Source organism: Ictalurus furcatus, chromosome 12 (genome assembly GCF_023375685.1).
Source record: "Ictalurus furcatus strain D&B chromosome 12, Billie_1.0, whole genome shotgun sequence".
NCBI classification, from domain to species: Eukaryota; Metazoa; Chordata; class Actinopteri; order Siluriformes; family Ictaluridae; genus Ictalurus; species Ictalurus furcatus.
Window position 1 is genome coordinate 21,142,476 of NC_071266.1, and position 27,045 is coordinate 21,169,520.

The 27,045-nt window shown below is 41.5% G+C and overlaps 2 protein-coding genes across 6 annotated transcripts in view; one reads left to right on the forward strand and one right to left on the reverse strand.

The window, feature by feature from the left end:
* On the forward strand, window positions 1-15,369 carry bag6l (BCL2 associated athanogene 6, like). 2 transcript variants are annotated; one of them, XM_053638935.1, is made up of 25 exons: window positions 1-252; window positions 561-644; window positions 1,968-2,085; window positions 3,545-3,783; window positions 4,005-4,076; window positions 4,980-5,102; window positions 5,219-5,379; window positions 6,180-6,309; window positions 6,435-6,638; window positions 6,814-7,042; window positions 7,315-7,374; window positions 7,614-7,927; window positions 8,026-8,101; window positions 8,466-8,782; window positions 9,236-9,509; window positions 9,628-9,797; window positions 10,210-10,263; window positions 10,355-10,457; window positions 11,443-11,567; window positions 11,702-11,836; window positions 11,924-11,992; window positions 12,119-12,319; window positions 12,434-12,541; window positions 12,816-12,962; window positions 13,784-15,369. In XM_053638935.1, the coding sequence occupies exons 2-25, from the start codon at window positions 567-569 to the stop codon at window positions 13,877-13,879; spliced, it is 3,603 nt and encodes a 1,200-aa protein (XP_053494910.1). In that variant the 5' UTR covers window positions 1-252; window positions 561-566; the 3' UTR covers window positions 13,880-15,369. The 2 variants fall into 2 exon arrangements, with proteins under 2 accessions (XP_053494910.1, XP_053494911.1); XM_053638936.1 differs by lacking the exon at window positions 7,315-7,374 and having other exon boundaries at window positions 2-252.
* Window positions 15,110-27,045, reverse strand: part of c12h6orf136 (chromosome 12 C6orf136 homolog) — a 14,409-nt gene continuing 2,473 nt past the window's right edge. For 2 of the 4 annotated variants that reach the window (XM_053638947.1, XM_053638945.1), the window contains 6 exons: window positions 26,158-26,357; window positions 22,537-23,181; window positions 22,351-22,439; window positions 21,637-21,837; window positions 20,596-20,665; window positions 15,110-18,346 (listed from right to left, as the gene is read on the reverse strand). In XM_053638947.1, the coding sequence (XP_053494922.1) occupies window positions 18,203-18,346; window positions 20,596-20,665; window positions 21,637-21,837; window positions 22,351-22,439; window positions 22,537-23,181; window positions 26,158-26,256 (1,248 nt within the window). In that variant the 5' untranslated portion in view covers window positions 26,257-26,357 and the 3' untranslated portion in view covers window positions 15,110-18,202. Of the gene's footprint in view, window positions 18,347-20,035; window positions 20,103-20,595; window positions 20,666-21,636; window positions 21,838-22,350; window positions 22,440-22,536; window positions 23,182-26,157; window positions 26,358-26,832; window positions 27,004-27,045 lie in introns of those variants that run through there. The other 2 variants (XM_053638946.1, XR_008387416.1) reach the window with 2 other exon arrangements.

Below are 27,045 nucleotides of genomic sequence, written 5' to 3' on the forward strand. Positions count from 1 at the left end.
CTACGGCTAAACTACAAATAGCTTAAATCCAAAGAAATAGTGCACTGTCTAAGCGCGAGAAACCCCATTAAAATGTACTGAACGTAGTGATCCTATGTAGGGAGCATGGATACGTTTGGAAGTGGGCCGGATAGTGGATATTGTACGGAACTGGTAGAGGGATTGGTTAGCTTTAGCGAGCTAGCTGGTATCACAGTACTGGGATTGGGAGGCTGACGCTGTTGTGTTATTATAATAGTAGAAGAAAATAAGGTATGTTATCCATGTGGACATGGTGTTTTGTGGTTTTCTTTTGCATTTACGTCGAGATAGATATTTAAAAGCGCCTGTGTTAGCGAAGCTAACCTGGTAGCGACCTCACAATGAATGCCAGTGTTTATGTGTCTATAAGCGTTAAAGGTACCTTAGAGACTATAAACTCAGTTTCATTCTTATGCTGTTTGCTTTAATGTTACACTTCATATAGAGAGCAGTGCTAACCCTTGGATGTCCGATTTGTGTTATTATAATTAACTCCACACATGGTGTGTGTGTGTGTGTGTGTGTGTGTGTACACACAGGGGTCCATGGAGGAGTCTGGAAATATTACTGTGACTGTTAAAACTCTGGACTCTCAGAGCAGGAGCTACACAGTCCGAGGAGAGGTGAACATGTTAAATATCGATTAATAATCCATCCATCCATCCATCCATTTTCTGTACCTCTTATCCTTCAGGGTCATGTGGAACCTGGAGCCTATCCCAGGGAGCATCGGGCACAAGGACAGGGTGCCAATCCATCGCAGGGCACAATCACATACACATTCATACACTACGGACACTTTGGACATGCCAAACAGCCTACCGTGCATGTCTTTGGACTGGGGGAGGAAACCGGAGAACCTGGAGGAAACCCCCGCAGCATGGGGAGAACATGCAAACTCCACACACACAGGGCCACGGTGGGAATCGAACCCCCGACCCTGGAGGTGTGAGGCGAATGTGCTAACCACTAAACCAAAGCTAAAAAGACAACCAGTCACTGTAATAATAATTGAACAGGTCACCTCCTGGGCGTGCTCAGTATCGCCTAATTAATATTCGCTTCTGGTTTCTGAAAGCCCAATCAGATTGTTTCATATGGAGGACCAAACCTGCAGAAATTAATATTAATATTATTAATTCAGAAATATATCTGCCACATCCTGTAGCAATTTGGACAGTGTACTGCTACGTGCTGCCATTTTCTTTGAAAACTCTGATCTCCACGGCTTAGTTAGACCTGACGCTTATACGTGAGCTCCCAACCAATGATGCACTGGAGCTACGCAAGGACCGCCTCCTCATTTGCATGTTGCACACGGAAAAGTGAAAAGAAATAAATGTGGAAATAAATACATGCGGGAATAAATAAATCCAAAAAATAAATGAACGCATAAATAAATAACTAATAAAAATAAAGAATAATAAAATATAAAATAAAGAGAGAGGCATGGAAAAAAATTAATAAATAAACATTTAAAAAAGAATCAAAATAAATACAGAAAATAATAAATGAAGGAAAAAAGTAATTTAGAATTAAATTTATTTAAAAATGAATTATATATGTTTTATCAAGTCATTTTTTCCTTTATTTATTTTCCTATTATTCTTTGTCTATCTATTTATTTATATATTTATTTATTATTTCTGCAGGTTTGGTCCTCCATAGTTTCAGCGAGTTTGTGTGTGAATGTGAATGATGTGACTGGTTGCGTACAATACAACCAAATCCAGATGGCTAAACACTGCACTTCAAAATCACTCAGATTACACAAACATGTACTGTATAGTATAACCATTTCACTCTCAATCTCTAGTCAGCGTTGAAATTTGAGGAGATCGGACCTTAAACTATCGGGAATGTTGGAGAACGATGCAAGAAAATAACACTACTGTATTTGATATTACAATATTTTGACTAACGCCTGAACCCGTCTCTCCTCTCAGTGGACGGTGCAGGAGTTTAAGGAGCACATTGCCTCCTCGGTCGAGATCCCGGTGGATAAACAGAGGCTAATCTACCAGGGCAGGGTGCTGCAGGATGACAGGACACTGACTGAATACAGTAAGTTTCCCTTCTCACGTAGCAACTCTTCACTGAGGTGAAGATTTCATCTGACGTTACGCTTCAGGAGAACCTCTGAACCTGGTATACACGATAATCAGTTCTACACTATGCTGATATTCAGGGTTGTCACGATGATAATGAAGATGATTTCTTAGTATTTAAACCCTAATAATTTAATATGATGATTCAGCCTGGTTAGACACAGATTTCTTGCACTTTATTTTATTATATTGTTTTAAATCCGCAGTATCAGAGGCATACATGTTAAATTCATTGACAAAGTCAAAAATATGGATTGCCAATATTTGTTCCTATATGGTAGAACCTAATTATAAAAACCTGGGGGGAGAAAAGGTTTAATGGTTATTTGTGTTTGTAATTAGTTCATCATGTCCTGCTAGTTAACATAACATTATTAAGGTTGCATATTAGGTAGCATTATTTACTAGTTGGCTGTGTTCATCAGCATCACACCTCAATATTAAAGTTAATCTCAGTAAAAAGCTAGCAATTGTGACAGATAGTGTATAGAGATTTAATTAACCTATTATTGAATATAAAATCTTCTGGACAGAAAGAATACTAAATAGTGATGGCCGCTTTCAAAACCCTTCTTCATGAAGCTTCGAAACCTTTGCGAATCTTTTGTTTCGAATCAGTGGTTCGGCGCATGTATCACATTGGGTGAGTCACGTGATTCAGCAAACGAGGTTCCGTCATTACTGTTTTGAAACGTTTCGAAATGTTGACGGTTTTCCACTAGGGGGTGTTGATCTCCAGGTGAACCAAAGAACCAGTGTTTAAATACATCATTTGAACTGTTTTCCGGTCAGTTTTATTATGTAGGTTTATAAAACTGAAATGATTCAATAGGGTTTGTACTGATCCATGGTCAGTGGATGCCTTGTTAATCATCTGACGTGAAATCCCTACAAATTTCCTGATTTAAATATAAAGAAGACATGGCCAGATGTTGTGGGTTATTACGTAGGTGAGAGAGAGAGAATTTGGACAGTTTTGCATTTATTAATCTTCATTTTTCATGACCAAAATAACCTACAGCCTACAGGTTATAAAACCAAGCTCGTGTGGTTATCAGACAGATGTTGAATACTCAACACATTAAAAAAAAAATACCACAACAATAAAAACCCCACAAATTGTTACATTTTTAAATGTGGACAGGGACACTTCACCCAGGGTTCGAACCCAAGGCAGCAGCACGCCAGGCGAGAACACTCCCCCACACGTCCTTGTTTGACACAAACAACATTAGGTTATAGGTTATAATTCGTCAACGCTTGTCTGACTCGTCGTCAAGGTTGTTTCAGGTCAACACCTGCAAGGGACCACTAGGTGTCACCGTGGAGACAGGTGTCGGATTGTTTCGAAGCCGCAACCCGATACAGCACATTTAGTTCAACTGTTTCATGTCAACACTCTTGCTCTTTCTCAGATGTTGATGGGAAGGTCATTCATCTCGTCGAGCGGGCTCCTCCTCAAACCACGCAGTCCGGAGGTGGAGGAGATGCTGTGTCTGGCTCATCAGGAGGAGTCGGAGAGGCATCATCCGGCTCGACTCCTTCATCTACCTCCGCCTCCCAAGGAGCGCCGCATGACCGCAACGGTAACAGCTACGTCATGCTGGGCACCTTTAACCTCCCGGTGAACATCCTGGACCCCCAGCAGATTCAGGTTACTACATTTGTAGTCTCAGACATCTGAATCAGTGAGTGATGGTGCACATGGGAAATAAATGTATGAACTGGGTAGAAGTAGAAACGCCAACACACCTACGACGATTTACTAAGGCCCACAAGCTGAGATTTTATATTTGTACTGTATCGAGAATGAAAACGCGTAATCTCTAGGTACGTGTCAAAAAAAGATTGTGTATGTGTTGTCTCTGCGTTTAGATGTCTGTGCAGCAGATGATGGCTGGTGTTGGGGAAGGAGGGCGAAATGCCAGAGTCAACACAAGCACTGGGGTAAGCAACATGTCTACAAAGCAGTACCATCTTAACACTTTGTAATTAGAGGTAGGCGATACGTAAAGAAAGTTTCATCTCGTGCAATATGTATCTCAGGATTTACTTTGGCTAAAAGAATGTCAAGGAAATAATGATGGTTGCTTGCTAGCTATCTAGTTGTTTGTTTATTGATTTATTTCTGTATTTATTTGACTCACACAGCATAAATAGTATTGCATTAACCACACAGGTGTAGACACTCACTCACTACCCGCTCGTTCTCCGTGACTCCGCACGTGCTTCACAACCTGTGCTCAGCTCTTTTAGTAAGAGTGGACATGTTATAAAAGTGCTGACTATATCCTGAAAAGCACTCGATCATTATTTTTCGCTCTAGTTCATCACCCAGGGGGAAAAGAAAAAGGTTTCAGTTGTCTGTATATGAACATACAGTCATTAGGTGCGTCCCAAATCACATACTTTGCTTATGTAGCGGGAAAGGGGAGGGGCTACCAGACGGTGACGTTGGCTCAGATTTGCTTAGAATCCAAAACGGAAATGTTGGGTTAATAAAAAACTGTTAGTGTTGCATTTGAGAATACCTTTCTAAAATTCATACATTAGACGGTAGAGCATATAGTGCATAGTGTAAGTGCACAGTGTATAGTAGGTCATTTGGGACACTACTACTGTCTATATTTCTGCTCTGCTTTGTTGTTCATGCACACCACTTGATTCATACTGGTTTCCATAGATGAAATTCTTTCTAAAAGCCTCAATCAAGGTTTACTATAACTTGGAGAATTTAAGAACTAGTGGGTCACAGGTAAAATACTTAATGTGTCTTTATCTAATGATTTGTTACCAAACTTGCAATGTTTTAGCTTGTTTATAAAGAGTTTTAACTAAGATGTTATTCAGAGCAATGGATCTGTGGATGTGCGTATTAACTTGGACCAGTCGGCTCAAAGCGAACCGAGGATAAGGCTCCAGTTGGCGGAAAACTTGTTGCGAGAGACTCAGTCTTTAATTAACAGACTGGAGGTGCGTACTTTTTTTTCCTGGCGTTTGTAAACAAGCATTAGAAATGCTTTCTTTTCTACTAAATGTAGTCTTTGTATTTTTCTTAGGTGAATCTTGTTATAATTATCTTGTTTCAGGGTCCTCAACAAGCGAGTGAAGGATCCAGCCAGCAGGTGCCTGCGGATTCCTCTTCTTCATCCGCGCAACCAATGGACACTTCCCCACCTCCACCTCCTGCCTCTTCTTCCTCTTCCTCCACCTCCACGCAAACAGAAGGCCCTCCTCACTCTGGACCAAAGTAAGAAAACCTCTCGCCCTGTTAGATAATTAAAGGATTATGACACGAGCTACCTTGTTGCTTCTGTACAGATTTTGCTCCCATAATCCTCTGCATAGTATTTATTGACTGCCCCAGCACCTGCCATTATATGAGGTGCCAAACTGGACAAAAGTGAAGAGAATGGGGAGGCCGAGTGTGTCGGCGAGAGAGAGTGAAGGTGCGCGAGAGAGACCGAGTGTGTCCGCGAGAGGGACCGAGTGTGTCCGCGAGAGAGACCGAGTGTGTCCGCGAGAGGGAGGGAAGGTGCGCGAGAAAGACCGAGTGTGTCCGCGAGAGGGAGGGAAGGTGCGCGAGAGAGACCGAGTGTGTCCGCGAGAGGGAGGGAAGGTGCGCGAGAGAGAGACTGGTTGGTCTCACACACTCGGTCTCTCTTGCGCACTTTCACCTGCCGTTCTGTCTCTCCCCATTCACTTCACTTTGTCCAGTTTGGTGCCTCATACCATTACACTTTTTTACCATTACATTGCACCATTTTAAGTGCGTTTACAGTAAATTCACATTTTCTGTTCTTTTCTAAGTACAAAGGAACAAGTTGAGGTTCTTGTCTGTGGTAATTAAACATGGACTACAGATGCACTAGGTATTTATCAGGTTGGGAAAACACTGCAGTTATTCCTTTAAACCGTACCCTTTACTGCACTTTATCATTATCATAAAGTGTTTGTGCTATAAAGTAAAGCGGTCGTGTGCTTTTGTGAGGTCAAACCAAAAACGTGAGAACAGTGCCATTGACTCTCTGCCTTCGTCCGTGTCCTCAGTCACCCAAGCCCTTCAGAGCTGATGGAGGTGCTCTCAGAAGTGCGGCGGGTGGAGGAAAGGCTCCGCCCCTTCATGGAGAGAACTCATTCCATCCTGGGAGCAGCCAGTTCTGCTGATTACAACAACAACGTATGTGCTACAGTCCCTTCTTCTGTTTCAGATTTTGCCTTGTTTCATGACTGAACCTTTTCAGGAACCCAAGGAATTTTTGTTAAGTATAAACCCATTTCCTGTGTCTGTCCTTTGTGCGACAGACACAAGAGCGCGATGAAGACCAGCGCACCCTCAACGTAGTCGGCGAGTCCCTTCGGCTTCTCGGCAACACCTTGGTCGCGTTGAGCGATGTACGGTGCAACCTGGCCGCACAGCCTCCCCGCCACCTACATGTGGTTCGGCCCATAACCCACTACACGTCACCTATTGTGCTGCAGAGCGCTCTGCCCCATATACCAATACCAGTGAGCTGTCTTTCATATGTTTCAATAGTTACTATTAAAAGTGCATCGGGGATTCATTGCAAGATTATTTTAACGTTGTGGTTCTCTGCTCTACTGTTCCACCAGCTATTGTTGGACTTAACTATACACTTTTGACTGTTCTTCCAATTCAATTTCCTGATGTCGTTTTCGATAGATGAACATCGGAACCGCTGTTACAATGACCTCTAATGGCAGACAGGCAGGTGAAGGTCAGCCTCAGCCATCTCAACCGTCTGGCCAGTCAGAGGAGCAGGATCAGGCACAGGCACCGTCCTCTCAACCCAATGGAGCCAATCAGATGCCTGGTCAGGGGACGCCTCATGTTATCAGAATCACTCAGCAGACCATGGAGCCTGTGGTGATGATGCAGATGAACCTGGATGGTAAGTGTCTGATAACTGCGTGTGTGTGTGTGTGTGTGTGTGGTGGTGGTGGTGTTTTTAAATCACACAACTTTTAGTCTAGCCATCCATTCCTGGTCTGAAACTATTCAAGTGTCACAAATTCTGGAGTAGAAAGACATGCCAATCTTTCCTGGTTCATTCGATCTCGTATTGTTGATCCAAATCCCTATAGAGGGGGAATGCTCTCAGACCTGGATTGCGAGGCATTGGCGTTGACGCTAGCCACTGATCTGTGCATTTTTGTGCAACAGATTCAGGCAGTGGAGCTCAGGCCCCAGGCCAACAGAATCCCAACGCTGCTGGACAGACTGGTCAGTGTCCACTGCTCCTCACAGTGAACACCAAACGCAGACACGCTGACATTAACAGGCTTTAACGCAGCAATATCCAGGGTCTATGAGTTTGTGATGGCTTACTTGCAACAAACATCTTTACTTGCAACATGTCGGCTGTCGCTTTAACATGCTACATAACCCCGTGTACTGTAGAGCTCTCTTTGGTAGCGAGGTGTAGTTTAGTTTTGTTTTGAACTCTCTTTCGTCCTCCAAAGGCTCCACCCCACCCATGCACATCCCTGGCTTGCCTCCCGAGTTCATGCAGGCCATCGTGCATCAGATCTCCCAGCAGGCTGCTGCTATGGCCACCGCAGCCTCAGCTGGTCACCACGGACATCAGTCAGGCACTCCTGCACCAAACGCCTCAAACGGAGAAGCACCAGCTGTTCCTCCACCACCTCCACAAGCCAGAGTTGTCATCACCCGACCCACCTTTACCCCACGGATTCCTCAGCCTGCCGGCACCAGGACAGCTACCATCAACCTGCGTGCGTCGGTACCACCCACCACCGGCCAACAACCTGCACAGGTGGGGAGTAATCGCAGACGTTTTGTTTGGTTTCGACATGTCCTGTTTGTATTGTAACACTAATAGCATAATATAACCTTTCTCAATGTCTTCACTAGGGCCCCTTGGCTAATTCTCCTCTAACTCAGATGGTGAGCGGTTTGGTCGGGCAGCTGCTAATGCCGACGCACACAGGTGAGACTCTGGTTATAGGCAGGTTCTACTCCTTTAAAACCCACAGCACGTAAATGCAAAATCTTCCTCAAGATCCGAAGAATACTGTAGGCAGCACACATCAACCGTGACAACCATGAATGTGAAATCATGAACAACAAGGATCAACTATCAGCGCCGTTATCTAGCCAAGCCTCATCTACCTTCTCGCGCTTTGATAAATTACTTGGGGCAGATGCTTGGGGTGATCTGTCCAATCAAGCAGGAGCCACACCTGATAATCAATCAAAAGTCAAGATGGATTGATTTAAACTGGTGGAATGGAAACCTACAGCGACTCTGGCTCTTCAGCTAAAACACTAAAAATGTCCTGTTTTTTCACCAGGTGATCAAACATCCACTGGCTCTTCAACCCATTCGTTCTCCTTCTCTACCTCGTCCTCCTCCTCCTCCTCCTCCTCCTCAACTGCTCCTTCCTCATCAGCCAATACATCTGCACATACCTCTTCTAACACTACCAGCACAGCCTCCACGGGCCAGTCACAGAACGAGGGTCCGGATGAGAACTTGCCCCACCTGTTGGGCTCTCTCTTGGGTGGAGCCGCAGGAGTAGGTGGGAGTGTTTCCGGAGGCTCTCCTTCCATTACTGTGACGATGCCTGGTGTGCCGGCCTTCATCCAGGGCATGTCTGAGTTTATCCAGGTCAGTGTTGATTTCATGAAAATGTAGAGAATTAGAATGTCATGAGTACCTGCAAGTAAAGGCAATTCATTTTGACAGATACGATTAATGTGCATCTCAGAAAATTAGAATGTCGTGGAAAGGTTTTTCCCATTTTTTCCCATAATTTAATTCAAAAAGTGGAACTTTCATATATTCTAGATTCATTACACATAAAGTGAAATATTTCAAGCTTTTTTGTTTTAATCTCGATGATTACGGCTTGGAAATCAAAAATCCAGTATCTCAAAATATAAGAATTACATTCTGTAAATTATTGCTCTTTTACCTTACAACCTCATCAGATACATTTCACATCGATTGAAGAGTTTTTACAGATACAGAGAACTTCTGTCCAGTTATTTACAAAAGCAACACTAATTTTCACTAATGTGTAGATCTACACAAAACATGTTCTTCCTGACTTCCTTCCAGGCCAATCAGCCTGTGTTTCCTCCTCCCCCGAGCCAGCAGCCTCAGCCTGCTTCCTCTGCTCCATCTGGCCCATCTCTGAACCCTCCTCGTCCTCCCAGCGGAGGAGGGGAGACGCTTAGCCCGGAGCTGTTCACAGGCATCGTGCAGGGCGTGCTGTCCACCATGATGGGTTCTCTAGGAGCCGGTCAGGGAAACAGCGAGAGCATCGCCCAGTTCATTCAGAGACTTTCTCAAACCAGCAACCTCTTCACTCCTGGAGCTGGAGATGCTGTGGGTGAGTGAGTGGTTGTAAAGTTTAGACATGCTCCTTGATATGTGTGTATTCTCCCGACATTGTTAAAGAGAATCATGTCTATCATTTATCATTCCTATTTCCTCTGTCTTTGTGGCAGGATTCTTTGGAGATTTGCTGTCTCTGGTGTGTCAGAGTTTCTCCATGGTGGATATGGTGGTGTTGCTGCATGGCAACCCTCAGCCTCTGAGTCGTATCCAGCCCGAACTCGCTACCTTCTTCAACGAGCACTATCTCAATGGACGAGAGCCTACTGATGCCAATATTGCTGTAAGACTAGGATATGCCGCCTGCTCTGGTTCTCTTTCATCTGGTTCTCTTTCATCTTTACAATCCCATTAGCAAGCTAGAATGATTGTGCAGAATAATGACAGAGTGCATATTATCTTTACTTTCTAGGGGCTAGTTGTAGGCAACAATTGCCTACGTCAGTAAACACTGTAAGGAATAAAACACGACCTGTGTACTGTTATAGAAAAATAATCAGTGACAGGGTGGTGTGTTGCTTTGCGTTGGACCGTTATCCCCCTGAAACGGATTATTTTCCTCAAAGCGTTCTGTTCTGTTATAGGATTTTCCCAAAGGTGCCCCTTCCCTATAATCTATCAGTTTAATAGATCGTTTCATTCTTAAAATGTCTAGAAGTCCTTGAGCCTAATGACACTTTAACATTTCTCTTTAGACCGCTGCTGAAGATCTCATCAATGGACTAGAGGAGTACATCGCTGAGAGTTTTGTACGTCCGTATTTAAATCATCTGAGCTGTGATTTCGAAACTGTTTCACTTGAACAGGTGGCTGATATTTTCTCTGGTTCATGTGATTCAGTCCACAGTCACAGTGCGAGAGGGAGTGGACATCATCCAGACTAACATGTCCTTCCTCAGACAGCAGTTCACCCGCATGGCAATGCACATTCTCCGCTGTACAGGTACTCGCATCTAGAAGTACAACGCAACGATTTAAACATGTGGTGCTCAAGTTTTTAATGATGCTGCTGTGGTCGTGGTCCTCACAATGAACCGCTTTTAAAGTTGTTGTAGTTATTGTTTGGTTATAATAACACTCATAACCCTTGATGCCTGGTCACTTGAATCGATAGAGTTGAATCTAAATCTCAGTAGCTTAAGAGCAAGTATAAATAACGTCACCTCGATTTTGAAACAGTCATTTTACAACCCCAATTCCAAAAAAGTTGGGCCTCTGCCTCTCTAAGACACTCTTTTTATATCCAATCATGTTACTGACCTGTTGCCAATTAACCTCCAGCTGTTTCTGTTTAGTAACATTTACTTTTCCAGCCTTTTCTCGCCCCTGTCCCAACTTTTTTGAGATGTGTTGTGGCCATCCAATTCAAAATCACTTTATTTATTTTTTTCTTAAAATGGTACATTTCCTCAGTTTAAACATTTGATGTTTTCCATGTTCTATTGTGAATAACATGCGGGTTTGTGAGATTTGCGAATCATTGCATTCTGTTTTTATTGACATTTTACACCGCGTCCCAACTTTTTTGGAATTGGGGTTAAAAAAAAAGTAGTAAAAGTACTGTTTAAGGCGCATTACACCATACAAGATTTGTCTTAAACAAAAGAAAAATCAAGATTAGGTCTCTTATGTAGTTAGGTTTGACATTTGAATTATTATTATTATTATTATTATTATTATTATTATTATTTTACCCCCAGTCAGTTTTCCAAATGAGTTTTCTCAGCCACGTAGTACACCTGTGCTGAGGCCATGGATTAAACTAATATTTCTTTATCATGTTTTAAATATCTTCCAGGTTATTTGTACACATAAGTAATAAACAAAATCAACTACTACACCAACAATAAGATACCAAATCATTCAGATCTCCATTTTAACGCCGGGAAGTCTTAAGCATCTAACGAATGCCTACTTGTTCTTTCCAGATCACACGTTTGGTCCTCGCTTGCTGTTACTCTGCACTCAGGGTCTGTTTGAGTGTCTGGCTCTCAATCTGTACTGTTTAAGAGGCGAGCAGAGGGCGCTTACGGCGGTCATCAACCATCGCATTGTTAGTTCTCCCGCACGTCACCTTATACATATGCGACCGATTCACCCGAAACCAAAGTGCTTATTTAAGCATTCGCGGTCCTGCTTGGTTCATTTTAACCCAGCTAAACTGGATGCGTGTGTGTATGTACGCAGAGAAGGATGTCTGCAGAAGTAAATCCCAGTCTAGTGAACTGGCTGACCAGTATGATGTCCATGAGACTGCATGTGATCCTGGACCATAACCCGGTTACAGAGGACCAAATCCAGCATTATGTTCTCTACGCGCAGGTCAGGTTCTCATAAATACGTGTTTCAGAATTCAGAAAGCTTCATTTGTGCACGCGTACGGTTCTGAATATATTTCTTTATCTCCAGCCTGATTCTGACGCGAGACTGGAGTCGAATACAGAGGCAGTCCAGCAGACGGAGAGCCAGAACGTGGAGGTGAGAGCAGATCGCATGCAGGAGATCTCCGTTTGATTAGTAGTGCTCTTTGTGATCTTCTAGTGGTCACAAAACAACAATATATTGTTTTAAATAGAATTTAAATTGTCTTTGTATCATTTACAGATGTCTCCAGCACCTGCCACCACTGCAGAGGAGGCCATGGCATCTTCAGGAGAGAGAACTGACTCCAGACAGCCAGCTCCAGATCTCACGCCTCTTCACAGGCCATCCTCGGTAAACACACGCGAACCTGCTGGAATGGCAGCTAATGGGAGGGAGGGGTCTGGAGCAGAGGCGGAGCCATGGGCAGCAGCCGTCCCACCTGTAAGACTTATAAGCGCTTATAATCTTCTTTTTTCCCCCCTTGCACTATCATAAATCATTTAAAGCTGAATGAGGAAAAGGTGTAAAAGGGGTGTGTGTGTGTGTGTGTGTCAGGAATGGGTGCCCATCATTAGGCATGACATGCTGTCCCAAAGGAAAATAAAAGCTCAGCCTCCGCTGTCTGATGCTTATCTTCATGGAATGCCGGCTAAGAGGAGGAAGGTAGACGCTAATATAAAAATATATATATACATCAAAACGCTTTGTTTTTATATTTAGCAGCCGTCATATATAATATAGAAGCAAGATATTTAGAGTTTGGTGGGTTTCCCCCGTTTTCTTACCTGTAGCCAGAGCGCATTAATGACAATAAATCAATAAGTAAGTTTTCTGTTTGTTTTATAGTGCTGCTGAAAATGATCTCTCGTATGCAACGCATTACAGAAGCACAAGAGGTTTTATACTCATACTAGTCTGTGTTGTGTCTGATTGATAGACTGCTCAGGGTGATGGACCGCACCTCTCTCTCTCCGAGGCCGTGACTGTCGCTGCCCGAGCAGTAGGAGCACGGCCCATCACTACACCAGACAACCTGCAGGGGGAGCTGGACACACCAGAGCTGCAAGATGCTTACGCACAACAGGTGACCAAAAAAACAACCAACCTAGACTAGCTTGACGTCTTCTTCGCTTGGCTGCGTACGTTTAGTGACAGGGGTGGACCAATCACGAGCCCCGGCACCCAGGACAAGCAGATTGCTGTTTTAAAAATTATTTATTTCTTTTTTAAGGATATTAGTTTTCTATTTGTGGTTGTTCGGTGAACATGTAGGTTTTAGTAGTTAATTAACAGATGAATGAATGATAGAAGCTGATAGATAGCTTTTAAGAAAGTGTTTACGAGCATCTTTTTTCTCCTGTCCAGTAACCGGAGAGAGAAAAACGGCATGCTCGCAAAGAAATGTTTTTGGGTTTTTTTTGCTCAGTATGTCTGGTTAAAGTCTCACACTTTCCTGATTCGGCTCCTGCAGCACTACACACATCAACCAAGGATCCTGACGTTTTCATAATAACAATTTACACCGATCACGCTGTTCAAAAGTTTACACCCCCCCTGCTATTAGTGTATTGTGTTGCCTTCTTGAGCGTCAGAGAATGTTTGCACCTTTTTGTAATAGTTGTCTACGAGTCCCTCAGTTGGATCTCGACATCATAAAGCCGCTGCTGCTGGAAAGGGGTCAAATATGTAGAAGATGCTGGAAAAAGCAAAGAATATGCAGGATTTTTCTGAAGAACAGTGGGTATTATAACTGCTCAGGACAAACAAGGGACTCATGAACAACTCTCAGAAACCATAAAAACAAAACAGTGAGAAAGCGCAAGAGTTGGATGCCTCATATTTAATTCGTCTACGTGAAGTTTTGTATTCACGAGTAGTTCTCCATTTTGTTTTCCTCTCTCTCAGATCAAGAGCGACCTAAGGAAAAGAGTCGACGAGGATCCAGACTACAATTCTCAGCGTTTCCCAAACACGCACAAGGCTTTCTCTGAAGACTCCTAATGTCATCGTTCAATTTTTTTTTGCACATTATTTCAAGCTCAGCCGAATTAGTTAAGTATACGCTCTGTAGTCAGTCAATAGAGGAGCTGGATTCTTCTGTGAAAGGGGCCGAACACTTATAATCTTCACTCGTCGTGCAATAGCCATCGATGGCTATTTATTATTGTACCTGATGTCTCACAATCACGTTTTCTTTTAACGGATTTCTGCTGTAAGTCTGACTTCAGTGTGCCGAAACGTTGGAGGATCGGTCACGTTTGTGACAGTTGTGATAAAAGATTTATACACATGCATTGAGGCACCAATAAGGCAAGGGCTTCACAAAGAGGAAGAGTTAATCTAATACATGTAGAGGTCTTAGAAATGCCCATCAGTGGCTCAATGCCAGTGAACTTGTAGCATCAAGCTTTGTTTGTATTGTAAAATAGATTAACATTGTTGTAATGACTTGTTTTAATAGTTGCAATAATAGCAGCTATCATACACCATGTATACATGACGTTAAAAAAAAAACATTCTGGCTCGATCACCCAAGTAGGTCTATTTGTAATTTTCAATATAAACACATCAGGCTGTTATAAATCCTTTCACTCAGACGTGTATTTAGCGATAGCAGAGCAGTCGTGTGTAATTCCAGTCATCCAATTAAATCCAGTGGCCAATCAGTGTCCTCACTTTTAATTGTCGAGATGCATACCGATTGTGACCGTGATGTTCCACAGCAGCATCCGTCCCAAAACTCAACATTTTAATCTACATGTAACAGAATCAGTGTTTAAAAACTTCTATACTTTACAGTATCTGATTCATGATGTAATAAAATCCGTGTTTCATTTTTATTCTTGAAAAACTAAACAAGTGGCTGTTTTTGTTTATTTACGCTAGAATTTCCCCTCATCTAAACAGCTACTAGGTCCGATTCCCGCCCGGCCCTGTGTGGGCGGAGTTTGCATGTTCTCCCCGTGCTTGCCCAGTTCAAAGACATGCATGGTAGGTTGATTGGCATGTCCAAAAGTCTAGGAATGTGTATGTGATTGTGCCCGGTGATGGAATGGCATCCCATCCAGGGTGTACCCCGCCTTGTGCCCCATGCTCCCTGGGATAGGCTCCAGGTTCCCCGTGACCCTGTAGGATAAGCAGTATAGAAAATGAATGGATAGAAACCACTACTAAATAGAAAACTGCCTTTCCTATGTTTTGATCATGACGACAACAAAAAACAACCAGATCTGAAATGGTAAACAGTGCCTGTACACTTTATTATCCACACCAGAATTTGGGTTATTGGCAGCAAATAAATAAATATCACATCATCAGACCAAGGATTCAGTTTCCATGTTGATTTTTGGAGGATCATTGAGCTAAATTTTAAAGTGCAAGCTGTAGAATGTAGGACGTGTATTACAGTTTCATTTTTTTTCTCCTGGAACTTGAATCTGCAATGGTTTTCAAAATCTTGTCAAACAAAACAAACTTGGCTCTGAACATAACACTGATCAGTAAAGCAACACAGGCTAATAAATTCACATATTTATACAGAAGACAATCCGACACAGTTTTACTCACGCCACCTGTATTATTCAATTACTTCAGCTGAAACACGGTGGCCAAAAGTATGTGGACACCTGACCATCACACACTCTCGTGGTTCTTCCACAAAACTGGTAGCACATAATTGTATAAGATGTCTTTGTATGCTGTAGCGTTACAATTTCCCTTCACTGGAACTAAACCTGTTCCAGGATCACAGTGCTCCTGTGCACAAAGCGAGCTCCACGAAGATATGGTGTGTTAAGCTTGGAGTGGAAGAACTCGAGTGTCCTGCACAGAGCCCTGATCTCAACCGAACTGTAACACCGACTGCACCCCCAAACCTCTTCACTTAACATCACTAATGCTCTCGTGGCTGAATGAACACAAATCCCCACAGCCACGCCCCAAAATCTAGTGGAAATCCTTCCCAGAAGAGTGGAGGTTATTATAACAGCAAAAGGAGAATAAATCTAAATTGAGATGTTCAACAAGCACATATGGGTGTGATAGTCAGGTGTCCAGACTTCGCCGTATAGTGCATGAGTTATCTATACTTCGGAGATCGGTTTGCAAACCGGGCAGGAAATGAATCAACAGATCTGGAATCGGTCTGTGCAATATCACTCATTTGGTATTGATTAGGAAAGCAAAAAACAAACAGATACAGTACAAGGCCATGGCTGTGTTTCATTCAGAATTATGGACACCCCCTTTTCTGTCCTTCATGTGCCTGTCACTGATTTTCTGGAAAGGCAAAAGCAGTTTACAAGCGAGAGGGATTGTGTGCTTTAAGAGTACACAGTCTACGTTGCCATTTTATCAGGTTAACCCACCATATAGGTGCACTTTATAGGTGTAGACCATATAGGTATACAGTTTGTTGTTGTTTTTTTTAAGGGACCACCCTATGACTACTGCTGCTGATGCTTTGAGTGGTAGTCCATACTGACACGAGTTTAAACACTTCTGGATCCTCTTACCAAAGCTGCCCAGACAACCCCAGTGCCGAGAAGACAATTAAAAAGACCTGTGTGTGATAAAAGTGCACTAGTCGATAACTAGACACCTACTGTGTGCACCCACAGCGATGGAACCTGATAAACTGCCAACGTCTGCACAAGACTCCAACTAGGGAAGGAGTAGTGAGTGTACAGGTGCATCTCAGAAAACTAGAATATCATGCAAACGTTCATTTCCCATCCCACCCCGTAATTTAATTCAACAAGTGGAACTTTTATATATTCTAGATTCATTACACGTAAGTGAAATATTTCAAGCCTTTTTGTTGTTGTTTATTGAGATGCACCTTTACAATGCAGTGAGTTCTTATCTTATGTCTAGGCATTTTCCAGGCCATTCTAGTAAGATACTATACTAATCCCTGATTTCATTTCTGTCCTAAACCAGTCAAAAGGCTACAGAGAGACACTTTTTATCCACACTGGGGGGTGAGCTGTAGTCACGGAATACGTCAACATTGCTCAATTAGCAGTGCGAATAAACTATATGAAACACGGTACAGTGTTAATAACCGCTACAACACACTTTATGACGTGCAGTTACAGGAAACTGATCGGCGAGCGGGTGGCGTGATTACACAACGTTTCCACACTGTTAACAGCATGTCCTGAAGTCTGTATTCCTGTTACACCACAGCAATTTGCACATGCTTACTTTTTATTTTCTTGCAGAGCCAAACCTTGTACTTTTTATCCGTTTACAGTCGCACTAAATGACACGGAACTTCTGCGAAACAACTTGTCACTTTACATTTCACAAACTGCGTTGTCCTCTGTTCTGAATTTCTAAAGACTTGAGAAATGACGAATTCAGCGTTGCTGTGGTATAAATGATAACATTCCACTAACGTTACACCGGTCTGTGCTTTACGCTCCGTGTTACAGCAAAGACGAGCACTACTTCAGCTTACGTATAACAGGTGATTATAACAGCAACTATGTGTACTGAGTAAGATCTCCTCTCATCCCCTCCCTTAAGCGAGCATAGCTGTGCTGACTTGTTTTAACTGTGCATCAAAACAAAACTTTCTTCTTTTTATTTTATTTTTTGGAATATATGTCATGAGGTCACCGAGGTTAACTGCACCTCCATCTTACCACCAACCTAGTTCCTAGTTCCTCATAATAGGCAGGTGCAAAAACAACAACAAAAAAAAAAACACACACAACAACAACCTTGTAACAGTTGCATGTAAATCTTTACAGTTTGATACAGAACCTCCTTTTAGCCCCAAGTGATTGGTCTGCGTTTGAAATGCACGCTACTCTTGACAAACTCCTGCTAGAAATCTCCACGACTGTATTTAAGACGGTTGTTTTCCTAAAAGGTAAACGGTATTCATGACACGGCCCAGGTGTGCGTCTTTTGTTTTGCTCTCTCTTTTTTTTATTGTTATGGTCACTGATTCTGTTCATTTATTATTATTTTTGTTTTAGAAACTATTTCGTTCAAGATCTTTTAGTCCATGGTAGATTTTAAGCAGTATGGAAGTAAATGGTGTAGCGAATCCTGCATCAACTTTGGGATGTCATATGGTACAGTATCACTTAATATTCTACAGTTAAGAGAACGATTGGACTTGAGGACCGTGTTCATTTCTGGTTGTTTTTTTTAAAATCCAGAATTAGGAACATCTGACTTCTCTGTATATATCATTCTTCTCTTTGAGAATGGATTCTAGTCCTTCTCACCGTCCACAGAAACGTTACAGTTCTCTCTCTACCCGCACACATCCGTGGGCGGTGCCGTGCCGTGTCCGTGCAGCGTTCTTTAATCTTGAGCCTGTCTGAAGGAGGAGAGGAACATTGGGAGAAGATTAAGGGCTGGCCGGTCCTCTTGAAGCCCCAGAGCCACCAGAGCCCCTGCTAGCAGCGATGGCACTTTGGGCAGTACAGGTGGTTGAGCCTTCATTACCTGCACAAAAATAAATAAATAAATAAATAACCCAGCAGTCAGCATCAGAACAGCCATGACTCAGTCCGCTAGCGCTGCATTAAAAATGATAAGCAATTCAGACACATTTCATCTGGACAATTCCGTTTTAAATCCCTTTTGAGTCTGGTTGCTCTCTAGGTTTCCTTCCCATGTCGCCTCAGGGAGTGTTTCCTGCCGCTGTCGCCTCTGGCTTGTTCATTTAAGACGTGAACCTGCATTTCTGTAAAGCTGCTTTATGACAATGTTAAGAGCGCTACATAACTATAAGCTTTAACCTCACAGGCTTGAGAAAGTCTTAAAAAGCTGGAGTTTTATCAGTCTTTCTCAGAGGTATCGTGGTATCGTTGATGACTAAAACCACAAGTTATTCACCGGTAACGCCTAAACCCAAATTCCTCTCTCTTAGAAAGTAGTCTTGTTGCTACAAGGACAAACTCCACAGAGCTTCATTGAGCAATTATCTTCATGAATGAATTTCAGGAATGTGTACAGACTGGATTTAGTGCTGGACGATTTTCAAGATTAATTTGGTTAATTCGAATGAATGTTTTAACACGATTTCCGTTTTACATGCATGTATGTACACTACCACTCAAAAATTTAGAAATGCTCATTCTTAATTTTTATTTTTGTTGCACATTTTAGAATAATAATAATAATAAAGTCATCAAAACTCTGGAGTAACACAAATGGAACTATGGGAATTATGTTGTTGTATAAAAAAAAATAATAATAAAAATAAATCAAAATAATTTAGTATTTTATCATCTTCAAAGTAGACCCCTTTTTTGCCTAGAATTTCCAGATATGTATTCTTGCCACTTTATCAACCGATTTCTTGAGGAATTTCCACGAGATGCTTTTTAAACAGTATTAAAGGAGTTCCCACCTACGCCGGACTCTTATCGGCTGCTTTTCGGAATATTTCCCTCCGATAAATAAATAATTTTTTTTGTAAGTAAAATGTTAGTTTTCTAATGAAAGAAATGAATATGTCAGCACGATTATATTTTTGTCTACAACACCGATTTCAAACATTTAATCACACACCTTGAGATCAAAAGGTTTGTCCAAAAGTGTCTCCAAACTTTTGACGGGTCGTGTATGTCTATCTAGCTATCTATACACGTGCATTTTCATAACATCCGCTATATAACGCTACTAAAAGTTTCATCCAATAAAAAGGAAAAACACAGCCTTTTTAACCTTGTAAATGCCTCCAACAGCCTGCGCTACTCCCAAACACTGCGCATTTAGATTAAAACCAAAAAAAAATAACAAGATAAACAGGCAACAGACTTCGCTGAGCAAGAAGGCTAGCAAAAAAAAAAAAAAAAAGGTTCAAATATCACTGCAGAGATATGGAATTGGTACAGGTTTGAAAATTCAGATGAACAGTATAGTGCTGCATTACGTCCTAAGAGGTAATTCTCCGGTCGGAATTACGTGGTTTGCGACCTCGGCACGTTCGTCAGACAAAGTGGGAAAACTGACACTGCCGGATAACTCATTTTATATATATACATCTCTGATGTATATTCTCTTTCCCAAACTGCGACACGTGTATTCAGTGTTTTAGATTTAACAAACGAATATGTCTACATTGATTAATCTAAAGCTAACACTTGTATACACAGTATAACTCATTTAAAAGGTAAGAAGTTTTACTTTGTTTATGAGGTGTAGCCATGTTGACTTGACGTCACTCCGTAAACAGGGAAAGAACTCAAGTTGACTTCTCAGTCGCGGTGGCATTTCATGTCACGAGGGGAAAAAAAAAACAAAAAAAAAAAAACACAACACCATGGTATTCGTTTACTCTGTCGAGAAAGAAGGGTTCACTAAGGGTTTTTATTTTTTATCCTTTATTTAAATATCCTTTATTTATAAGAACTATTGTTTGCACTATTTGCAACAGGTGCGGTTACTATTTATATTATTTATTATTATTATTTATTATATATTATTTATATATATATATATATATAATAAATAATATAATAAATAATAAATAATATTTATTATTTATAGTCAATTCTGATCAATAAAAAAAAAACTTTATAAACAAAGTGCTTAATTTTTCCAACTGAATTACATAAGAAAGACATGACGGCTGCACATACTCTACAATTACGGCAGACAGGAGTCTGGTCGGAAAATTGTGGACCGCTCCTTTAACGACTGAAAAACATGATGAGCATAAAGAGCAAACGATCAAAGGCTTTTACCTTTTCAACTTTATGACAGTGTATGAGTCCGTCAGAGCCCAGATAGAAGGTAGAGAATGCATCGAAGGTCCTGTGGCAAAAAAACCCCAAACAAACAGATGTTAAAAAAAAACAGTCGACTTCTAAAGGTAAGTAAGTAAATTTTATTTATATAGCACGTTTAAACACAGCAAAGCTAACCAAAGTGCTGAACAGAGTAAGAAAAAGTTCAATAGAAAACAGAATAAAACCAAATAGAGACAGACAATAAACAATAATAAAAATGAGATTAAAACTCCTGGGAGAAGAGATACGCTTTCAGCCTCTTTTTCAAAAATGATAGCAGAAGGTGCAAGGCAGATATCCAGTGGAAATTGATTCCACAAACAAGGGGTGGCGACTGAAAAAGCTCTATCCGCCTTTAGTTTTTAAACAGGATCGAGGGACATACAGAAGAAACCTATCAGATCTTAAAAATCTGCTGGATGAATGTGCTGTGAGAAGATCTTTGAGATGTGAGCTTGAAGAGCTTGATCATTAAGAGTTTTAAAAACAAACAACAGAATCTTAAACCGGATCCTAAAATGGACCAGGAGCCAATGGATCCATGCTAAAATTGGAGTCACATGATCATATTTCTTTGCCTTGGTCAACAGCCTTGCAGCTGCATTCTGAACCATCTGGAGACAAGCAAGAGATGACTGAGGAAGACCCAAGTGCAATGAATTACAATAATCTAAACATGATGTGATAAAAGCATGAATAACGTCCTCCAAATCTTGGAAAGACAAAAATGTTTTAAGTTTAGAAATAATCCGTAATTCTTACTGACTGAATTGATTTGCTTGGTTAAGTCAAGGTAAATACCAAGGTTCCTCAAGGAGGGAACTGATGGGAAGTGATGACAAAGCTCATTAATGAGACCGACTCCCAATCTTGAGGGACCACAAACAATTATTTCGGTTTTGTCTTCATGAAGTTGGAGAAAGTTATTTGTTAACCATTTTTTAAAATATAATATAAGGTCATGAGCTCACACCCTGTGTGTAACCCATATCCTACCTGTAAAACTGGCTTTTATCTTTCTTGTAGAAGCGGAGGAGAAGAGTGTGAAAGGGCAAGCCCTTGACCCTCCAGCGCGCTTTGATGGAGCCGTCTTCTGGGTGCTTGGTCAGCTTCAGCACCTCCAGCCGAGCATCTGCGTAATAGCACAGGCACAGGAGTCGCCACAGTGCCAGGGTCAGCTGATACGTCACGCGGCCTCTAAGGAGAATCAAAAGCGGCAGTGTTCGAATATCAACTGATCATGTTATAAAATTCACACACAGCACAATCGGGCATGTTTTATTCAAATATAACAAATAAAACATGACAGGGCGTTGCTGTTATAGGAAAATATTCAACGACGGGGTGGTGTGAAGTGAAGCACCGTTACTGTTACCACCCTCGAGTTTCAATTTCCCCATTTTCCAATAAGAGATGCGTTTTATTCCACAGCAATTTCTGTCTATTAAACAATGAGATGTCATCCATTCACAGCTACAAATTACTGACATCGGAGACTCCTTCCAAAAATACGAAATAAACCTCTCCTCACAGAACAACTCGCCACATTAACGATTACAAACGTTTTTTTTTTTAATCTGCGGAGCGTCTACTACTATGCTTTACTGTAGAAATAATAACATATTAATACAAACCTGTCAGAGCTGCTGTTTATCCAAAAAATGAATCAACGCTTTCTGACCAATCAGATTCAAGAATTCCATAGAATACCTGGTTTTCATGTTGAGAAGGTCATTGATGAACTCCACGTTGTTAGAATACATGCCGTAGTCATGATTCTTCAGAAAAAACCCGGGGAGCTGTAACGCAACGTACACAGACGATAAAGTTGTGTCTACAAGCAGACGCGAGAAAGCATCAGGAACACGAGACGTTTTTTTTTTTTTTACATTTTACCTCGATCCTGAGCTTTTCATGCATCAGCGCCAGTTTCTCCTCGTTCTCATCGTGCTTCTCGCTGGAACCTCTGTCCATGCTCTCGGCGGAACTGCAGAGAGAGCTAAAAGACCGTGGGAAGACGACGTGTCCGATTCTCAGATCATCTCCAGCCTCAGGTACAGGCTCGGTTCCAGGACAGTGAAAGCAGTAAAAGCGTGATCCCGATATGAACGGAGCGGGGCATCCTTCAGCCTCGAACAAACTCTGAAATGAGCTCTGCTCCCGAGCCGGTTCCGGCTCAGTACTTGACTTCCCAATAACGCTAATGTCATCTTCTCTTCTTCCATCAACAGTGGTTAAAGGGAAAGGAAATTCAGCAAGCCGGTTGGCTCCAAGCACCAGGAGCTCGCTCGGCTTGATTTGTCCGAACAGGGGAAACTCCACCAGTGTATGCTGATCGACTGCTTCCCTGGGTTTGAGCAGGACGCACATGCGAAGGGTCTCCTCCCAGTCTTCTTCCGGAGTTTGCTCTCGCGGCTGGGACGCATGATGGAACGAGTCAGGCGGCGACAGTTTCTGGACGGACTGATAATGTAGGCTGTTTGGAGGCGCCAAGGCCCATGATCCAGTGCTCAGTGATCTACAGGGGGCATTTAACACCACCTGCAAATTTTTAAAATTGTAATTCAATGATATTTGAAATACAATCGCACTTTTTTCATTTTCACAATACGATATAAGAGCTCCAATACTAATAAGGAGTCTAATCTGGACTAATCTTAGTATCCGAGTGTCAAAGTTCCTGTTTTGCAGAGAGTAGTTTTGTACATAAACATTGCATACACTGCTCGATTATGGCGAAAAATCATAATCACGATTATTTTGGTCAATATTGAGATCACGATTATTAAACACGATTACTCAATGACTTTGGAAACATTGTGCATTTATTGAATTTTTAAAAAATTAATAAATAAATAATTGTTGTTGTTTTTTTTTCTTTTTATTGTATTCTTAAAAGTGGATTTCCTTAAATATAATTCAACATATACACACACACACACATATATATACACACACACACACACATATATATATATATATATTTAAATAATGTAAAAATAAAAAATTTATTAGATCACCATGCCTCTACATGTACTTTCCTTACTTACATTTGTCTTTTTTATGCTTTTGCAGGAAATTTCTAGGTTTTCCGCATGACTTTTTACTGTATTGATGTCTCGCCTGTAAGCTAGCGGAGCACATCACGTGACACTTTTTGGCAAATCACATAGCCAGAAATGAATTTAAACTTCCTTAGCCGATGAAATTGTGTCTCCTGGTTTAGATCAGCCTGTAGTTTCTCACTATTAGTGAGCTCGAGAAAGGAAATGACCGTATTTACACCAGCTGTAGTGACGCTAGAAGAAATTAGCTTTCCAATGATACCAAACGTTATTTCGTTATTTTCCTTCCACATCGGACTCCTTGAAACCAAATAGTTTCCAAACGACTGAAATGGTTTTATCTTTCTTGTCGACCAACGGCTCTCTTTCTCTCTTTCCATCATCTTGGCTCGAGGTGAACTAAAAACACCCCAGCCTGGCGGGGAACGAGTTTGGCCTTTTAGGGAGGGGCGAAAGCGCGCTGTTGTAAAGAAAAAAAAGGCGCATGATTTTTAAAGACAAAACCAGAACATTGAGAAACGGAATGCGGCATAATAATCATTTTATCTCGATTATTTTCTTTTCGTTATCGTCAGAGGCCATAACCGAAATTGAAATCGGAAATTCGATTAAATCACACAGTCCTAGCAAACACACATTTCTACACATAGTGAGTGATTGATCAAGTTATGCAGGAACTCCTAGTGGTCAAAAAGTGTCATCGCAGTTCAACTGATCACTAGGCACTCCCATGTCACCCATCTCCTCGTCATAACTGACAGTAACTGAATGCACGTTAACAACGTGCGGACGTGTGACTCGGACCTCAGAAATGCAGAGTAAAATCACGTAAAAGGAACTTTTAAAGACTGACTGCCAAGACACCTTCCTTGATGATTCTAAGGACCACAGGAACATCTTTGCAGAGACTGATCAGCTCATTTTATTTACATTTATTTCGTCATATCTCACAGCAGCTCATCTCACTTTTGGACAAAACGCTGCAAAAGGATCCTCAAGTCCTTTCTAGTACAAGATGGGAATCTAGTATAGCTATGAGAATAGTTCAACAAAAAACTTAGAGACAGGCCAGGCATTTCTCAGTCAGCTGATCTAACGAGATCTAATGAGCCGAATAATGTCGTGTCTTACACGCATTAATATCGTTCACACTGCAATACATTACATTTCCAAAAGCGGCAGTGGAAATGACAAGAACAACGGGTGCGATTTGCTGCGATCACCCCAGATTTTTCTATAATGTAACTGGGTCAATAGACTGCAATTGCACACACATCCCCCTTTTAAAAAGGAAGCTGTTTACCTTATATGGAGACACGGAGACGTTTGATCATGTAAACGTGTGTGAGAGTGCACAAACGAGTCATTTAAAACATGTGGGATTTATTAACGTCGTACAGCTGTATGTGTGCTAAATGCAAATATCCCAGTGCGCATGGAATTATAACTGGTTTTTACGCAGGTTTTGCTAAATGAGACCCCGTGATGTAATGATGGCACACTTTAAGCCAAGTTGTTAACATGTGTTAACATCAAAAGCTCTGTGTCACTCGGTCAATGACTACGTTTACATGGACAGCAGTAATCTAATTATTGACCTTATTCTGAATAAAACAGTATTCTGATTAAGGTGTTTACATGAGTCACTTTTAGAATATTCCTTTCATGTTCCCGTTTTACATGTTATAGAACACAGCTCGATTAATGGCACATGTCATTGCGTCCCCACGCCACACCGTCCCATCCAGAATTTCACGTATCAACATACAGTTCGTCCTCATTATGATACCGTATACAGTTCTGGGTGTTTCAGTGCAGCTTCAAGTTAATTATTTGTCATGCTATAGGTGCAAATAGACGACTGCTTGAAGCCATGTGCTGCGTCCGAAACTGCAAACTTACCTACTATATAATAGCTGAAATACATGCATTTATTTACCTACTACATAGCAAGTATGTACGCAGTTTCGGACGAAGCCGTGCTCTCTTATTTGCCGTCAAACGGTTGAGCTCTGCCGTGTGTGTACGTGTCCTGTCGCAAAATGCGGTGAAAACTTCCACACGATGTTAATAATATGATTCAGGTGTGTACATGTCTGTAATACACATCGATAATGCGACTAAAACAGGAATACTCCACACGTCTTAATTCGATTTGTGTTTACTTCGAGTATGACTTTAGTCGGATTAAAGTCATCAATAATCTCCGTTTAGTGTCTTAATCGGGTTAATATCGGAATATCGTTGTCCATGTGAACGTACTGAATATGAGAAGTGTTTTACAGCATAAAACGCATCAGTGGATTGGTCTGTAAAATGTCGAATCCAATCCAATCCCGAGACAGCGTTTAAGGCCAGTGCTGTGTCTAATAATCAATATCAGATTGATCCAATCATGCCTTAAAAAAAAAAAAAAAAAAGAATGATCGTATGATACTTCTATACTTCTCACCTGCGATACATTCCAGTTCCGCTTCTTTATCAGCTGCCGGCAGCCATGATTTCTGATGCAACCTACCCAAAACGAGACGCCCCCTCTGCACACAGCCATTCAGGACAGGCTGCTCGGGATCCTCACAGCATTAGATTACCAGCAAAGTGACATAGTGGAGCAAATCACAGCAACAGATGTAGCTTTCCGTCCCTGCACCTCTGCAAAAAAAAAAAGATGATCTTATTCACTTATACAGTATAGTTACAGAAAAGAACAAGCATTATAGACATTAGAGTGCAATCAGAGCTTATACATATCAAGAAACAGCCCGTGAGTTTCTCAAATCCAACACGGATCTTCTTTTATTTACAATGTGCTGCACTGTCACGTATAAGAGGTCACGTGACCTGTCCTTGGCTGAGTGACAGTACCAAGTTTTATATCCAACAACAACAATAAAATATTACTATATTACAGAACTCTTTCTGTGTGAACTTTAGTTGAACCTAACTCCTACATGAGAGCAGTTTAGGTCCTGCCTGAACTTGAGTGAAACTCAAGTTAGACTAACAAGCGATAATGTTAGCTCCATCAGGCGTTAGCCGCCATGCTACCATCGTCACATTACTCTAACTCCATCAGCTAACTATCCCGGCTTTTCTCTTTTCTCCAAGTCAGCACTGTAACGCATACCTGTCCTTCCGGAATCAGGAGAAAACGTTAAATGTTTGGCGAAAAGCAGTGAACGGCTTTACGATGCAAAAATACCGGAACACCTGAATCGGTTGTTAACGTTACACTAATGTCACATCTCTTCCAATGCCCTTCACCGAAATAATACTGCGCATGCGTCAACTTCTGTTCTAGAAAGGGCGGCGCTGAATCACTAGCGACGGTTTAAAAAAA